This window comes from Phyllostomus hastatus, unplaced genomic scaffold, assembly GCF_019186645.2.
Source record: "Phyllostomus hastatus isolate PE091 unplaced genomic scaffold, TTU_PhHast_1.1 phas_contig_58, whole genome shotgun sequence".
NCBI lineage: Eukaryota > Metazoa > Chordata > Mammalia > Chiroptera > Phyllostomidae > Phyllostomus > Phyllostomus hastatus.
This window is the reverse complement of record NW_025333916.1, coordinates 59028964-59047447: the sequence shown is the minus strand read 5'-3', so window position 1 is coordinate 59047447 and position 18484 is coordinate 59028964. Positions and strand designations below refer to the sequence as shown.

General features: G+C 49.2%; 1 protein-coding gene across 1 annotated transcript in view; it reads left to right on the top strand.

Annotated features, from left to right (window-relative positions):
- MROH2B (maestro heat like repeat family member 2B) overlaps positions 1-18484 on the top strand; it is a 51481-nt gene that overhangs the window by 24923 nt on the left and 8074 nt on the right. The window contains exons 20-33 of the mRNA XM_045847805.1: positions 1694-1801; positions 2327-2479; positions 4634-4660; positions 5290-5409; positions 5631-5710; positions 8735-8870; positions 8950-9045; positions 9338-9427; positions 9788-9908; positions 11170-11267; positions 13561-13713; positions 16152-16309; positions 16781-16907; positions 17455-17642. Coding sequence (XP_045703761.1) covers positions 1694-1801; positions 2327-2479; positions 4634-4660; positions 5290-5409; positions 5631-5710; positions 8735-8870; positions 8950-9045; positions 9338-9427; positions 9788-9908; positions 11170-11267; positions 13561-13713; positions 16152-16309; positions 16781-16907; positions 17455-17642 — 1655 coding nt within the window. The remainder of the gene's footprint in view (positions 1-1693; positions 1802-2326; positions 2480-4633; positions 4661-5289; positions 5410-5630; positions 5711-8734; positions 8871-8949; positions 9046-9337; positions 9428-9787; positions 9909-11169; positions 11268-13560; positions 13714-16151; positions 16310-16780; positions 16908-17454; positions 17643-18484) is intronic.

The window sequence follows — 18484 nt, the reverse complement described above, 5'->3', positions numbered from 1 at the left end:
GAGGGAGTTTTAGCCAGAGCAAGCCATAGCAGTCAGTACGCATTTCCTAGGCCTGGTTCCCACGGGAAAACTCGGCTTGAAGGTCTGGCTCCTGCCCACCACCTCGCTTCTGCAGGTTTTCCATCCAGAGCTGAGTCACATTTGCCAGGCCAAAGCAAACCGGTCCCCTACAAAGGTTTGATATTGAGAATTGCTATGAGGAACTAGAGAGAGGCATCGAACTATGCGAAGACAGTCGGGGATTTGTGCAGATTTGAGGGCCCTGCTGACCGTCTCTGCGGTATCACCCTTTTTTCAGTAGCACCCAGAAGACCAGGTGTAGGCATAGGTGACAGGTAAATGGGAGAGTCGGATTATTGCAGAGCTTGGGCTTTGCCAGACTTAAATGACAGAGAGGTAAGGACACACAGAAAAGTTGGGGAAGAAACAAGAAGGAAGATGGAGCGGGAGAGAAGAAACACAGAGCATTATGGGGTGAGAACACAAAAAGGCAAAAAACGCAGAGAGGATTATATCTCTGGCCATGACCAAGGAACAGAGCAATGTCAGGCCACAAGCCTTGGAGGATTCTTCCAAGAATTGTCTGGTGATGGAGGCTAGGTGGCCTGGTACCTGGGGACTAAGAGCGGTGCCGGCTGAGACCGTGGTAACAGTGGTCTAGCCCCCGGGTTCTCTAGCAGGGCTATGCGATCAAACCAAATGAAATGGGGTTCATGAACAAATCATCACGAAGGTACTGTGGTGAAATTGGCCCGGGGTAAGAGAGGTGGAGAATGGAGAAGGTGGGTAGGAGGGAACATAGCCTTAGAATGCCGAACAAGAGCTACCTGTGGCTTTCAAAATCTTAACCACTAAGACAAAGTTTCAACCACAGAGCAATCCTTTTAAAATGTCAGTCAACTCAGCCCTGACTGGAGTAGCTCAGTGGATTGAGCGCGGGCTGCGAACCAAAGTATCGCAGGTTTGATTCCCAGTCAGGGCACATGCTTAGGTTGCAGGCCACGACCCCCAGCAACTGCACATTGATGTTTCTCTCTCTCTCTCTCTTTCTCCCTCTCTTCCCTCTCTAAAAATAAATAAATAAATAAAATCTTTTAAAAAAATGTCAGTCAACTCAAGCTCAAAAACCCCCACCAATCTAAGACTAAAAGTCTAAAACCTTGAATATTACCTAAAAAGTTCTACTGGAACCAGCCTGCACCTCTGCTTTGACCTCACCTCGAGTTGTTCTCCTCCTGGATCATCCACTCAGCCCTCCTTGGTGGGCACGGGGCCTCAGCTCTTGCTTTCTCTCTGCTTGGAGCTCTCCTTCCCAGAGTCCAGCGACTCACCCCCTCCCTCATTCCAGGGCTCCGCTCCGCGTCACCCCACCAATGAGGTCTTCGCTGGCCACCATATTTAAATTGCAAACTTTCCCCAACCAGCAGCAGCTGCACCTTTTTTTCTGTTTCTCTTTTCTCCATTACATCCTTATTGCTATCAAAATACTATATTTACATTTACTGAGTTTGTGTTTATTTAATGCCCCTTCCCTTAGTTGCGTACTCCACAAGGACCAGGAGTTGGGTGCGTGTCTTTTTACTTTTGCACCCCCAGGACCTAGCAAGGTGCCTGCCACGTAATAGGTGCTCGGTAAGTATTTGTTGAATAAGTGAAGGGTTAAACTCAAAAATCTTATCTTTTCTGATTTTAGGGAGTGACATCTATTTTAGGACACTGTGCCGAGAACCACTTGGATACCGTTTTAAAAGTTCTTAAAACATTCCAGGATCGGGAAAAGAGTTTCATGAATCGATGTAAGGTAGAACAAAACAACAACAAAAACAAAAACGATTTTCTTCTCCGAAGCTTTTGGTCATATTGTACTTAAGTCCAGTCCTCAGGCCTTTGTTCCAGGTCGGAACTGCAGGAGCCCAGGCCCCACCGAATGACCCGCTGGGTGACAAGGCTGCCCTATTTTCTGCCACTAATGCCGACCCCGACAGTCCTATGTAGCCTTGTACGTGCTTAGGTTGGTCCCTACCAGCTGCTCCAGCCTCACAGACAGCTCCCATCGTGCACGCCCAGCCTCCCCTGAAGGAGACAGATTTAATGAGTAAAGAGACACCCAAGCCTCCTCGCAGGAAGTTCCATTAAAGCCTGACCCATCAACAATGCAGTCCGGGGCGTTGAAATCTGGACAAACAAGAGTATCTGTTTTAGACAAATTTTCCCCACCCCAGTCTCATTTCTTAAACCCCTGTACTCGTCCGTAGGGTTGGGAAAAGACGTACGAGGAACAGAACCCCCTTCTGCCCTGTTTTTCCATGCCTCTCCTTGTCTGCAGGGTCTCTTTTCTGGGAAGAAGAGCCTGAGCAAGACTGATGTCATGGTCATCTACGGCGCTGTGGCCCTCCACGCTCCCAAGGCCCAGCTCCTCACCAGGCTTGACCAGGACATCGTATCCCAGGTCCTGTTTCTCTATGGCCAGTGCTCTCAGGTAATGGCCGAGAGAGGTGGCTTCCGTTTCCAGGGTGGGGTTCCCCAGCCCTGGAGGGGCTCAGTCCTTGGGAATGTTCATGCTCGAAGAAAGGGACAGGCCGAAGGCAAGACAGGATCTGGTGTCTACGGGAGATGGGAACATGTGGGAGCAGAAACATTTACTATGAGACGGAGTCGGGTAATTTGTTTCTCTCCTATGTCCTACCGCTCCCGTGATGCCCTCCCAGACCAATGGTACCCATAGTGGTCTACCCACCTTTGAACTTCCAGCAATTACTCCCATTCTACTTTAAGGCAGCTGGTGTATCAGCTGTTTCTAACAGCCTCTAGAATGTCACTGATGGTATGCCATTCACCAGCCTACCCGATCTGCCTCAGTGTCCTGTCTCCCCCTCCACCTTCGTCCCCGCCACCCGACTGTCCTTGCCACTTCTCACACGTGCCAGGAATGTTCTGATTCTAACTCAGAGCCACCGAACTGAGTTAGAATTCATCCCATCACTTTTGAGCCCCATAGCACTTTGTGGATGTCCAGTAAAGGGCTTCATACGTATTGTCAGTTCAGCCATTTTGCTAACCAATGCCAATGTAGCCACCTAAGAATCACTTAGGGATCAAGTTTAAAACAGCTCCCCAGAGCCGCTTGCCAGGGAGGCTGATTCCGTCGGTCTGGGTGAAATACGGCATCGGTCCTTTTCAAAGGTTTAGGAGCGATTCTTATCCATAGCCAGGTTCGGGCAGCTTTCACTGATTACGTACATGTCTGCTCCCCCCATTCGATGCTGGCATCTCGACTTTAGGGACTGTAGCTTGTGCTCCTTTATCTCCTCTTCGGTGCCTTCCAGAAGCCACCTGCTTGATAAATCTGTGCTCTTGACTTGTATTCATGCGTGTTCGTGAGAAGAATGGGATCGTAGGGAGCGCGTGAGATCCAGATATAAACCTATGCCAGCGGGACAGTGCAGGGCGATGATTCTGACGCCTTAGCCGTGTGAGAGTTTTTATCTGGAGTCTGTTATAAATAGAGATCCCTAGTGAATCACCGTCTCCCACGATGGATCACTGAATCTGTCCTTTCTCACCATGCTCCTCAAAAGATCATTCTGACGTACCCAAAAGCTGAGACACAAGGATGAGACTAGAAAACACAATTTTTTTAAAAAAGACGTTTTAGGTTACGTTCATTTTCAGTCCATCACTGAAGGAAATTACGGTGAAAATAAAAGAAGAAAGGAGATAAAGATGTTTTGGGTAACGATGACTGTCCGCTTTCAAGGGACAGTCGGGTTTCCTGTGACACGACGCAGTCACCAAGCAGTACAAGAAAAACCACAGGGATGATGAGGAAAGTGGGTGGAGGGGGACAACGTTTTTAAAAACCCATCCGTGACACATTAAAAAAAACAAGAATCTATGTTTAAAACAATGTTTAAAAACAGTTAAGTATATATAACAAAAAATTATGGCCCTCTTCCTTCAAAAACGCCAAACGTCAATTGTGAGAGTTGTAAAATATTTTGAAAGGGTGGCAAAGAAAAGTTACCTGAAGTCTGACGGACAGTCGTAATGCCAGACTTGGGCGGGAAGTGCTCACAAGACAGTAAGCTGAGGCAGCTGGCAGAGATGTGCTAAGGGGTGAGTGTGAGCATTTTTCCGTGGCTTGGCTCAACTAGGGCACCACTCCGCTCTCACAGACACAATTGTGCACATGCACACGCAACCTCAAATTGCTACAAGTGTTCCCCCATACATCAATCTCACTGCAACGAATCTGCATTCTCGACACAGACGTTATAGCAGAACTGACTGTATCCAGTTCCAAAGTGCGCTGCTCTATGAACGTTCCTTTTAGAAGATTTCACTGCTCATTTCACCAAGAACCTTCCTACCAAACCACAGAGCCTGAAAACCAGTGGCTTAGCATCCTCACGCCACCTCCTGCAGGGCAGCCACGACCCACCCAAGGGAAAGCTTCTGCCTACAAATGAGCCTCACTTTGAAAATGGGGGGGGAGTGAACAGACCCCACCCTTTGACGAGACGGGGTGTCCTGCTTCTCCGTGTCCTTCAGGCTGAGGGATGGGTCTTTTGCTGGGGTGTGGGAACTCTCGGACTGCTTGCTCCAGTGTCTTTTTTTGCCTTTGAATTTCCAGGTCCTGGGCATGTCTGTGATGAACAAGGTGTGTGGCATATTTGCATATATATGTTTGAACACAAATGCTGCTCCCATAGATTCCTCTTGATTGGATTCTGGAGGAAAAGCATCCCAGCCTATAAGTCATGAATCCAATTCCACAGCCAGGAATCCAGAGCCTAACCTAGGACTACACAGGTTGCTCCGTTTGGTTCCAGGGGGTTCAGAAGTTAAAACTGTGGACTGTGACCCGTCAGTATATTAGGGAGTTAGTTTCATGGATCTCAGCCAGCAACACTTTTTATAGTGAAATAACGAAGAAGTAGAAGAGTACATTGCACATAGCGAGAAGTATCCTAAAACTTTTCTAGACAGACAGATACAGAGATATGGTTCCTGTGGGTGCTGGGTGGAGTTATAAACTGTTCCCTGCTCTGGTTTACGGTCAAAAAGCTTGAAAGCCCCTACCCTAGGGAAACCTCAGTCTATCGGGCGGTGGGGAGAGGGAGGTGTTTTGCACTTTCCCTGCAACTTCCGCCCTAAACTGAGGTAGAGATGGCCATAGGGCCAGAGCCGCTCACCCCTGGGCATCCGTGTCAGGCCTCAGCCACACGTTTGCGGAACCAGGAGCACTGCCTAAGACCCGGCTCGTGCCTTGAATCGTTTGTGCTTTAGGACATGGATCTGCAGCTGAGTTTCACAAGAAGCATCACGGAGATCAGCATAGCCATCCAAGACACCGGGGATCAGGGGTTCAAGTTTTCCTACAAAGAGCAGCTGCTCGGTCACATGCTGGTGAGTGGGCCGAGAGGACGTGGGCGGGGCCCCGAGGAGTCCCTTCCCAGGGCGCAGGGCTGTCTTTGTAAAAACGGGTGACACTGACTCGCCGGCCCCAAGGAACACATCCACGCTGTACTTCTGCCCGAGGGCACCCGAGGGTCCCGTGAGGCTGTGGCTACACCCGGACGCTCGCTCGGTCCTCTCTGAACCATTTCGCCTCCTTGTCTGTGCTGCAGGACCTCATCAGGGACGAGCCCCTGGACGCCCTAGCCAGCCCCGTTCGGTGGAAAGCCTTGATCGCCATCAGGTACCTCAGGTAGAGAACTTTCTGTTGTTCTCATTGAAAAAAAAAAAACAAAACCAAAAAACAGCCCTGGCAGGCGTAGCTCAGTGGATTGAGCACCGGCTGCGAACCAAAGCATCGCAGGTTCGATTCCCAGTCAGGGCACATGCCTGTGTTGCAGGCCATGGCCCCCAGCAACCGCACCTTGATGTTTCTCTCTCTCTCTCTTTCTCCCTCCCTTCCCTCTCTAAAAATAAATAAATAAAATATTTTTTAAAAAAATCAACAACTCAAATGTTTAAAAAAAAAAACAAAAAAGAAAAGAAAAGAAAAGAAAACACAAACGTTCCCTCCTCCATGTCCTTCGGATTTGCGGATCAGCGCAGGTCCCAGTGTGCCCCCCCCCGCCCACAGCACGCACACAGTCCATCAGCGGGTCACTGCCAACAGGGGCCCTTTCTCTTCCCCGACTCGGAGAACTGACAGGCTGGTCGTCGTTTGATGGCCGCCAGAGGCTGAAGAGCTACTTAGAGAAATCGTGTTTATTGACACAGGGAGACTGAAATTTCTTTTCCAAAAGAAATGTTTCTTCCCAGGTCTAGGCCTGTAGGCAGATTTTTATCTTCCCGTTAACAAAATTGCAAAAGCTCTAATCACATTCTGGTTGGTTAGTAGCAATAAACCTGAAGCAGAAACTAGTTTTAAGTCAATTTTAAAAAATAATATTTCCTCCCTACAGGAAAAGAAATGTAAGTTCATTGCTAAAACTTGGAAACTATAGGAAACTTTTTTTTAAAAAATGATAAAATCACCTCTATTTTCTCCCCCTCTTCTCAACATTTTTTGATGTGTTTTCTTCAAGTCTTTATACGCAGCGGTCCGTATCGATTAGTTCTGATCCTACTCTGCACATGCTTTTCCATCCTGCTTTTTCCTCACTTCTACCTTTTCTATTTCCAAATTACTGCCAATTCTTCACAAACATCAGTTTCTTAATTAAAATGTTTAAAAGTTTTAACTGTGTTGAAATACACATAACAAAGTTTATCCCGTTAGTCATTTCGGAGTGTACGTAGTTCGATGGTGTTCAGCTGCATCGCGTTGTGGAGCCTACACCCATTAAACCACCCTCCGTGCCCACCTCCCACCGGCCCTGGAAACCGTCTTTCTACTTTTTGTCTCCACGAATTCTACGTGTTAGGTACCTAACATAAGTGGAATCATGCAACATTTGGGGTTTCGTGCCTTCTTTACTACTCTTAGAATAGCGTCCTCCAGGTCTGTCCACGTGTCACACATTAAGCCAGATTCTAAAAAGACGATAACGAACAAAATGCGGCCTTGCCCTGACAGAGTGTGAGCCCACTGGGCACGACAGATGTGAACCACAGCTACGTGATTGCTCCGAAGGGTGGGAAGAGGCCAGATCAGGGGAGGCGTAGGTTGCCACGTTTACAAAGTGAGGAAAATTGGCACGTGGCTCAAATTAATAAAGCTTGAACGAGAATTAAGAATTAACCAGATTTGCCCTGGCTAGCATAGCTTGGTGGATTGAGTGCGGGCTGTGAACCAAAGTGTCGCAGGTTCGATTCCCAGTCAGGGCACATGCTTTGGTTGCAGGCCACAGCCCCCAGCAACCGCACATTGATGTTTCTCTCTCTCTCTCTTTCTCCCTCCCTTTCCTCTCTAAAGATAAATAAATAAAATCTTAAAAAAAAATTAACCAGACCCTAGATCAGTATTGTGATGTCAAAACACAATGCAAGTCATATATGTCATTTTAAATTTCCTAGTAACCACTTTTAAAAGGGTAAAAAGAAACAAATGAATGTAAACAATTATTTTATTTAATCCTATATATCCAGTATATTATTTCAACATGTATTCAATATAGAAAATAGTAATGGACCAATCTGCATAATTTTCCTTACTAACTATTTAAAACCCAGTGTGTTTTAGGATGGCAGGGTATCTTAACCCGGACTAGCCACAGCGCCAGTGTTCGGCAGGCACACGTTGCTAGTGGCGGCCCTCACCTGGACAGGACACTTGTCAGAGCGAACGTCTAACGACAGAGGCAAATCGGTGTTTGCCTGGGGCGAGAAGAACTGCCAAGGGGCATACGGAAAAACTGGGGGTGTTAGGCATGTTTTGTATTCATTACAATGGTTGTTCCACGGATGTAAGATCACTTCATTGCACCCTTCCAACGGAAGTAGTTTGTTGTGCCCAAATTATATCTCAGCCAGTTGATGTTGAAAACGTCAGCCAGATAGCAACAATGAGAGACTGCTGCACAGGTGTCAGCCCATCTACCTACCCCTTCCCGACAGAGCTGTCCCCACCGCTCCTGGCTTTTCCTCCCTGTGGGGGGCCAGCGTCACATGGCCCGCCTGGGGAGTGTCATCACTTCTCATTTTCTCACTCATCTGGTCGCTGACAAGTCGTATCAGGTTGTCTTAATTTACATTTATTTAATAACAAATGGAATGGTTCATGTTTTATTGAACATTTGCATTTTGCCAAGGTGTATCCAGGTTTATTCATATCCTCATGTATATTAAAAAAAAGGGGGGAGAGAGGAAGGGGTCATTGACTCACTTGTGCATTTATAAGAACTTTTGGTATGTGTGACACTACATATAACCTGAGAAAACAGATGAAATTGGTAAACTCGCTGCTCCAAACTTAGAAATTCTCTCTCTCTCTCTCTCTCTCTCTCACACACACACACACACACGAGCACTAGTGCAAACAAAACGGCTCGTGTTATCACAGGTCATCTACTAAAGGGTTAAGTAATGCAGAGCAAGCGGCAAGCTGCTTATAACTCTGATGAATGATACTCAAGGCGTGTTGATGATGGTCACTAGTGCAGTCTCATTCCGTGTCCCCAGTCGCTCTCTCCCTGCTTCTGTCACCTCCTCCCTCAGCATCCCAACATGTCAGAGGGTGTATCTGACCCCTTCAGACATGACAGGCAGTTTGGGGGACTTGACCGGGTCTGGTTTTGTGTGTCATCGTGATGCCCACTCCTCCACGTGGTTCTCATTTCAGTAAACTGAAACCACGGCTCTCCCTAAATGACCACCTTAACATTCTTGAAGAGAACATTCGGAGGCTGGTGCCCCTTCCACCTCTGGAAAATCTCAGAAACGAGGGTGAGACGGACAAGGACAAGGAACACATCAAGGTAGCTGGAGTGACGCCCAAGTGGAAGGAAGAACCCAGTGGGACCTTCGTCTCACCCTCCCGCTCGCATCTGGTTTCAGTTTCTCTACGAACGGTCCATGGATGCTCTGGGAAAGCTGCTGAGGACCATGATGTGGGATAACGTGAAAGCAGAGGACTGTCAGGAAATGTTCAATGTGAGTAAGGCCACTGCTCAAACTGATCCCCCTCGCGCCGAATCTGTGCGCCAATCCACCACTCAAAACCACGTCATCTTCTTCGCAGGGAGGTGTCCACTCTGGCCCACTCACCCTCCCCTGCCCATGTAGGGCTGGTCCACTTACAAATAGTTCGTGGGGAGGGGAGCCCCCGCTCCAGACGAAGCAGAGAGGGGGTGGGACTGAGAGAGAGTGGCAGCGAGAGCAGGAGGACAAGAATGAGTGCGTGCGAAGTGCACCAAGGGAAGGACGCTTCTTCTCTGACCAACAGCTTCTCCGAATGTGGCTGGTTTCACAAAAAGACTGGGAAAGAGAAAGAGCCTTCCAGATCACCGCAACAGTGCTGACAAATGACGTCGAGGTGAGCGATCTTCTAGAATGAATAGGCATCAGTGCTTGCTAAGAGCAGGAGTCACCGAGGCCCCTGGAATCCAAAACTCTTACGCAGGATGGGTCTCCAGTCCCAGCTGGAGTGCTTTCCAGACAGGTGTCTCCCAGCGCTCGGCGGGGTGGGGGCGGCAAGCCCCTGGGAACAGCATCTAGTTGTCTTTGCACGCTCGGTTAATTATTTTCCCACCGCCCTTTAGGGGTAAGTCCAAGATTTGATGTCATTCTAAGGACCTGCAGAGAGAAAACAGGGACTGCATATCCAGGGTTGGGGATATATGCGGAGGGATTATCGAGCCACCCTCTTGCCTTGGGGGCCTCCTTTGTCCCGCAGGCACCAGGGAACTTTAAAATCGGCTCGCTCCTGGGCCTTCTGGCTCCCCACTCCTGCGACACCCTGCCCACCATCCGCCAGGCCGCTGCCAGCTCCACCATCGCTCTGTTCTGTATGAAAGGTGAGTGAGGGGCACACGAAGAGAAACTACCGCTCTCAGTTTTTCCTCGTTGTACGTATGTATCTCTCTGCTTCCTCTCCTCTGTTTCTCCTTCTCCCTCTCCTTCCCTCCCTCCCTCCCCAGCTCATCCATATCCGAGGAAGGGAGGCACCATTTCAGTAAGAGAAGAAATGTGTTCAAGCGGGGACCCCCGAGGAAGGAAGGAATGTGAATTCCATTATTGTTCTACCTCTTCTGCCTTTAGCCCCCTGTATTCCCTTGAAAGATGCAAAATTCAGGTCTTCCAACACTCTTTGTTAACAAGAAATCCCCTAATTTGTGATTCACTTTAACGCATTCTCCTGATTAATTAAGTAAGCAGAGTAGAAAGGAAGAACATCAATATTAAACACCTACTGGATATAATTAATGACTGTAATACTAAATTAAATACCCATTTGATACTCATGGATGGGACTCGGTCAGTTTGAGATGAGGCATCTGAGGTCAAAAATGTGCCGGTACCTTGGACTGCTGGACTCGTGGGGCTGGGCTGTGAGCTCAAGTCTGTGTGGCCCTAAAGTCTTTGCGTGTTTGCCAGGCCAGGTGGCCTTCTGCCGAACCATCCAGGCGTGCGTGTCCACAGTTACTCTATATTCAAACAACAAGCAGAAAATCATTACAACCTAGGCCTGCTTTTGTAAATGGAGATCAGCAAGCACCTACGCAGGTGCTGACGCTCCTGTTACCAGTGACCTTCCCGTCCCCCCACAGTGGCTCACTGCAACCCCCCCCACGGCGGCTCGCTGCAGTCCCCCCACGGCGGCTCACTGCAGCCCCCCCACGGCGGCTCACTGCAGGAGGGAAGGCCGACGGGGTCGGCAGGACCGCTCAGCAGCGAGAGCCTGGGCATCGCTGTCAGGGTGTCAGGCAGACCAGGGTACACACCCTGGCTTCCCTACTTTTTACTCGCTATCATGTGGCCAAATGGCTTCCTATTTCTGCCTCAGCTTTCTCATTTGCAAGATGGGGACAGTAACAGGGGAGTCTACCGCAGACGACCTTTCTGGGTAATAAGTGAGGTCATTGTATGCGAGGATTCCACACGGTGCCCGGCAGGTAGAAACTACTCAGCACACGTTTGTTCTTACGTTCGCTGTCTCGTCAGACGGTCTTCATGGTGTCCCACAGCGGAATGAGCATTGCATTGAAATACAGCCAGCCTCTTCAAGGTCTCTCAGGTCCCTGAACTCTTACCTGTGTCTCCTACTGTTGCTTGTAGGTATTCACTTGGAGATGGAGAGGCTGCAGGATTTGCAGGAAGGGCTACAGTGTGATGACGTGCAGGTCCAGATCAAGATTTCTTCTAAAATAGCAAAGGTAATAGACACGGAGGCCTGGCCAAGGGGTGTCAAGGTGATTCTGGTGGACTTTCAAGTGAGTAAGTGTGTATATCTCGCTACCGAAGAGGGCAGTAGTAGAGCCACCCAGGCCAAACGGAAGCCCTTTGTCCTGTCATTTGCGAGCTCTGGGTTGACATGTGCCCAGTCGAAGCTTGCTACTGCTCATTTCACAGTCCAGGAAACCTCATCAGCCAAGCAAGTGGTCCTCTGCAGGTGGAGGAAGGCAGTGGGGTGGAGGTGAAGGGACAAGGGCTGTGGGGTCAGTCAGGTGGACTCCGTGTGCACTGCTCGAAGCTCCAAATCCTTATCTCCAAAAAACTTCCTGGACTGCCTGTCAGAGTTGTCGTGAGGACGAGTCGATCAATCGTCCATTTATTCAATCATCCATGTATTCACCTAATATGCCCTGTGCACCTACCATGTGCCAGACTTCGGCCTAAGCTCTGAGAACAGAGAAGGACAAAATGCCTGCACTCACCGGGCTTACATCCTAGTAGAGGGAGTCCACCAAATAGACACCATGTCAGGTAGTGACTGCTGAGCAAAATAAAGTCAGGTCAGGAAGGGGTGATCCCCCCGAGATCGTCACTCTGAAAGAGACAAGCAGGCAGACCAGGGGAAAAGGGCACTCCAGGCAGAGAGGGAGCGGCAGGTGCAAACACCTGGTGTTGGGGAAAAAAGCAGATAACGAGGTCCAAGAGACAGCCCAGGGCCAGTTCAGGAACCTGCCAAGCCTCGGTAAGGACCCTGGCTTTTACGCAATTGAAATCTAAAGCCAGTGGAGGCTTCAGATTTAAGGGGCAGAAGGGTCAGGACGACCCCCTGTAGCTGTGCCGCCTGAGGAGAACACACAAGGGCACCCCCACGGGAGGCGGCATCTGGTCTAAAGCAGACATTGTGGATTTGTGTGTATTCTGGCGACGACCCACAAATGGCAATGAAGAGTCCAACAAAATCAGTCAGAATTGAGGACAGGACACCTTTATCTAATTTGCAAAAAGCCTTTTATGGGTTAGCGATAGTTCTCTGAGGAGGAACTAACTAAATTTTGATTTCTGAAGTGTCCAACTGCCGTGTTTACCCTAGAAAATAGGCCGGCGAGAGTGACATTAGTGAGCCAACTTTGCAGAAAACTACAAGCATCTAGGTGTGAGATTAGGTGACTCGGACTAACAAGGCAGCAGTGATGACAGTGAGAAAAACATCAGAATATGGGAGAGAAGCAAGGTGGGGGTTGGGGGGAACATAGCTCAGGAGCCTAAGGAAGTATCTGACACAGGATAGGGGCTCAAAGACATAAATTCCCTTTCTTCCTAGACGAACACCCATCACAATGTATTATTTTAAAAAAAGGAAAGAAGGAAGGAAGGAAGGAAAAAAGGTAGCCACTGAGCTTGGCATTTGGTGCCATGTAGAACAGACACGCTAGCCTTGCCCTTTGATCTGGGGACAATGGGAAGTCTCACACCAGCCAGGACACGCCAGTGCTCACGGACAGGAACTCAGTTCCTCCCAAGGGTGGTTCTGCTCAGCCCACCTCAGCCCACTTAATACAGGCGGAGTCGGCTGTGAACAGGAAGGTTTTCCTACCAAAGACCCGTAATTATGACCGCCTTACTTGGTTAAAGCCCCGAGTAATGCTCCTGGAATTCTTTCAAACTGCTGACTTTTCATACACTCACACAAACACACACACACACACACACACACACACACACACACACCCCCATGCTCACACACTGCTATCAACCACCATTCTGTATAGTTTTTGTATGTAAAGACCAAACTGCAAAGCTTTACATTTCTGGACATGTGATCGACTACTCTTAACATTGAGACAGAAGAGCAAACTACTGGGCTCGTCATGGTTTGTCTTAGCCAGTCTTTGGCAGACACGAGACTCACTTCCATGCTGTAGGGAAGGTCTGTGAAGTACTTTGGAGCATACAAATTACTATGTACACATTGTACATCATTTTTCCCCTACGGAGCGTCCTGCAACCTTAGTGTGGAGAGAATATTGCATCCGCAGGCCTGGGACTGGATACGTGTAAAATAATAAAAAGGCAACCCCAGGGAAATGTTGCTTAGAGGTAGAAGGTCATGTCTGTGTCCATTCTGAGTGTTTTCTTCAGTGTCTAAGTCCCATGCTCACTATTTGCCAAGGCCTTGGTCTCCAATAGGCAAAAGCAAGGAGTGACAGCACGCTGTACGTGTTCAGACGTGAAGGGTGGCGGTTGCTAACATGAGTGTTTCTGGCACCTTCTCAGATGGTCACTAAGCTCATCCCAAGCGAAGAAATGGTCGTGTTCCTGGAGGAAATCCTGGACGGGCTGGAGACGCTCGGCCCCTCGTGCACAACGGCCTGTGGCGTGTGGATGACCACCGCCCTGAAGGAGCAGGGAGCTGCTCTGGAGGACCAGGTAAACTGACGGCCGGTCGGGCAGCCGAGCCAAACTGCGGCGCCTCTGCAATGCCACTCGGCGGTCGCTTCTCACCTTGTCCTCTGATGGGCAGCAGACACAGCACACGGATCCTCAGGAGGTCTCCGCAGGGGCCCCAGCTGTGTGTCAACAACCAGGCCCGTGCTGACGGACTGCCTCTCTGATCTGCAATCACAAACACCTTCCAAACTGTCCTTTGTTGGCCAGAGAAAGCAGCTCTGAACCAGGGACATTTGGATTATGGAAAACTGGGCTGTTAGACCTTCGAGCATGAGAGTGACCATGTGAATGCCTTTGGGGTGGCCACTGAGGGCCAGGACGGCCTCTAAGGCTGCTGGCACTCTGCTGGCTGGTCTTCCAGATACCTTAGAACCTGTTCTGGGGGAAGGAGGGCTGTCCTTGAGGAACTGATCGAGGGGAAAATCCTCCATCCTTTTTCCCAGCTGGAGAGGGAAGCTGAGAAAACAGGGTTTCCATTGAGGAAGCTTGGCTAAGAGCTCCAAATGGATATGTTCTATTCTGTCTCAGAGTTGGAAGCAGAGTACAAACAACTCAAAGATTAGTAAGAAGGAAAAGACTCTTTAACTCAATGCAGGCATTCCAAGGAGACTGGGAGGAATAAGCTATGCTCCCCACAGCCCAGCGTCACTGTCCTAAGTCAAAGAATTCGCTAACACATGACTCTTACAAACGGCCTCTATGTTAATTACTTCCCAGTCAGTTGTTTGTTTGTTTTTTTTTCAGAAACATTTATTGACTACATACAATTGGAAGGCACTGAGCTAAGCATGGGAGAATCAAAGGTTAATAAATGTAGAATGTTCATGAATTTGTGTGTTTAGCATAAAAGAGAGTTACTCACACAATACATAAAAGGATACAAAAGGGACTTAAATCTTCTCCAAGAATCATTGAAATGAGACTCCGTAGTAATCATGTTATGCTTAACCTAAAACTTTCTATCCAAAATAAGTGAGGGAAACAACTACAAGAAGCAAAGTTACTTCACCATAGAGACACACCCTTCTCCAAGTCAACAATCCGAATATATAATATCATTCCATGCTACTTGCAGAGTAACATCCAAATTCGTAACGGCAGCCTTCGGTGCCCTCTGGGATCTGGTTTCATCTTCCCCATGGTCCTCTTTTTATGGCGTTCATTCTCTCTGCACGCTGAACTACACCATTCTGCGGCTCCTAAAGTCTTTTCTGCATTTGCTTATACCCATGATCTCATGCTGTTTTTTATAGAGATTTTTAAATTTTATTTTTAAATTAAATGTATTGAGGTGACAATGGGTAGTAAGATTATACAGGTTTCAGGTGTACGATTCTGTGACACATCATCTGTGTGTTGCATCGTGAGTCCGCCACCCAAAGTCAAACCATTTTCGGTCACCGTATATTTCAGCCCCTTTCCCCATGTTGACCCCTCCCAGCCCCCTCCCTCTGGTCACCGCCATCCCGTTCTCTGTGTCTGTGAGTTTTTGTTTGTTTTGCTTATGTGTTCGTTTGTTGCTTTCAGTTTTATATCTAACATATGAGTAAAATTATATGGTTCTTAAATATTTCTGTCTGACACTTTGTTTAGCATGATATGCTCAGGATGTAGATTTTATCTTTTAGAGCAAAGTTGAGCAGAAAGCACAGAGTCCCCCCCAATAGCTCCCGCCCCCACACAGGCTCAACTGACGAACCTACATCGACACAAGATCTAAGCACCCAAAGTCCATAGTTGGGGTTCACTCTTGGTGTTGACAAATACATAATGGCACGTGTCTACCACTCTTGTGTCATATGAAACAGTGTCACTGCTCTAAAAAACCCTCTGTGCTCCACCTGGTCTCCTGCTTTTTGACTTTACATCTTCACCTGTATTCTTTCTGATGCGGCTGCCTCTCGCCACCACCTCCCCCCACCCTTGCCTTTTGAAACTGCTGTGTGTCCTCGAAAACCCAGACGAGGGGTCTCTCCACAGCAACCTCAGTTACTTCTGCATTCCCTGCCGGCCCTGTGCATTGCTTGTGCAGCACTAGTCACACACCGTCTTCTGCACAAGCCTTTGAGTATGTGCCTAAGAGCCTTTATCGGACCACCCGTTTCTTCTGGGGGAGGGCTGCATCTTACCTGTCTCGGGCCAACTCCGCACGGCGCTCAACTCGGCGCCACACCTGGCATCAAGCAGCCTTTCACGAAGTAGTTACTAAAATGTTTAAGAATAATTACCCAATTCATCAATAATTCTCCCGAATAAGAGAAAAGGCCGTGCGTAGAATGACCGTGCATAGAATTAATGATCATGTTTAACAGTTTTTATAATTCATCAACCGCCAATGTGCCGACCAGAGAAGCCCTGAGCCTTCCACATAGAAGGAAAACAGCAACTGAGTGTTCGCGTTGGCTTCTCCCTCTCAGCTGCTGGATATCCTGAGCATCCTTTACTACCACATGCCGGTCCTCAGGCAGAAGGAGGAGAGCTTCCAGTTCATGCTGGAAGCCATCTCCCAGATGGCCAGCTTCCACACGGAGGCCGTCGTCACCAGCCTCCTGCAGAAGCCTCTGCCCTTCGACAGGTAGGGCCCGGCCAGCCCTAACCCCTTCTCCCGGAGGGAAAGGCCGCACTCCGCAAGGCACGGGAAAGGGGTCGTCCCGTGAGAGGAAGGGAGTAAATCAGGCCGGATAATAATTTAAAAATTAGAGTTTGAATCACAAGTGGTGTTTTCCCTATATATGCTCCTTGAATGAGAATGAGATTTTTCTTAAACACACCATAGGAATTAGTATTAAAAAGTGAATATTCTTCCTCTTTCTGGTTGCCCAGAATACACCTATTTATAGGTTTCCGTCTTGATGGACATTAACAGGGATCCGAGGCCGGAATGCAGGGTTGTTAAATAAAACATCCTCATTATCCCCCGGCGTGCTGACATGTCCATCTGCCCTTGAGGATTTGGTCAGTCATCACGTGGTTTTAGAGTGAGTCGGAGGGAACAGCTCGCACTCCAAGGAGCTGGGCCTCACCAGCCCCCGCCTCGCTGCCCTAGGGACACAAAGACACTGTGGAAGGCTCTGGCGGAGAACCCGGCGTCCAGCAGTAAACTCCTGCGAGCCCTGACAGACAAGCTGGAGAACAGTCTGGAAGATGACCTGGCCGGCATGGACGCGATCGCGGTGAGTTGGCCAGCCCGCCACGTGTCTGGAACGGGGCCCCACTCCGTGAGCGCCCCCGCCTGGAGCTTGGGGGTGTGCCATCCATTCATTCATCGCGCGTGTCCTCTCGGGCCCTGATGTTCAGTCAAGTCCGGACAAAGATGGCAGTCGTTTTGCCTGCGGCTGCCATTGTTAGAAGCAAATTTCTCATCAGCCCAAAGAAAATCTGGGTCCCTGTATTTCCAAATTTGTCCCCAAGATATCCGAGGCACCCTTTTGTGTTAAGAGAGCCCCCACTGCTGGGAAGCATTTCGTTGCACCTGACTGGTGGCCCCTGGAGTCGGGGGTCGCCGAACACGGCAGCCCTGAGACAGAAACACAGTCCGAGCTGACAAGTGTCCAGACAGACCCCACATCCCTCCCCGCCTTTTCTGTGTTTTTACCGTGAATGTGGTCAACTCAGGAGGCAGTCATGGGGGGCGGGGAACAAAGTTGCCCACCGGTCCAGCGGGAGGACGACCTCGGAGGAAAGGAGCCTGTCCCACCACAAGGCCCTTTCCCCCCTCAGGTGGCCTGCGCCATCCACGAAGTCGTGTCGATAGGCACCCCTGTGACAGGCCTGTACCCAGAGCTGTTCACACTGCTCCTGAAGCTGGTCAGCTGCACGCTGGGCCAGGCCATGCCCACTTCCACCCTGAGCTTCCGGCGGCGGGTGATGCAGCAAGGGGAGCGGCAGCAGGTCGCGGACCCCTGCAGGTGAGTGGCCGCGCGGGCGTGCCCTCCAGAGTGTCCTCGTCCCAGGTCCAGAAGCACGGGGATGCAGGAGTCAAGGCCTGTGCCTTCTGGCATGGCCTCAACTACCTGTGGGAAAGCAAGGCTCCGCCGCTCTGCATCCCTAAGCCTCGGAGAGATTCTCCCTGAGCCGACAACACCCAGTGTGATTGCCCACAATGTCACAGCACAAATAAGCAGCTGCGTCTTCTTCCCCCAAGGGCCCGCTCTGTTTCCTCTGGTTTCTTTCACTGAGACCTTTTGAGGAAAGCTGGCATTCTACAGTGCGCAAGGCCACCAGGGAAAGAAGGAAAACAAAAACCATATTTCAGCAAAGCTAAGACTTTGCCCATTGAAGGAAGCAACTTGATTTTGTGTACTGTTGAGAAAGGAAAACAACAAAACAATTAAGCCATGGATCAATGCTTTCTTAAAGTTTAAAACTGTATTTTATTTTTATCCAAAGAGCTAGTTTAGGATTAGTAGACATACATTTTTCTCCCATATCACATTGCTCCGTTTCCCCGCTCTTTTGCATAACTTTTCATTCCAAGGTCAAATCAACATTAAAAAGACGGTTTAAATAGCAGTCAGGCACAACCTGTGTAGTTTCCACAGTACATGTAACTTCACTAAAATGGCATCAGTATAAAAAGCCATCCCCCAATCCATGCGCGTGTGTTTGTGCGTGTGTGTGCGTGCGCATGTGCGTGCACAGACAACAGCAGCCACGTCCCAGCTACCGGCCGGCCACCAATGGCAGCACACTGTCCACTGCAGGATGCGTCCTGATCCCCGAGGCGCTGTTCCCGAATCAGCGAAATGCG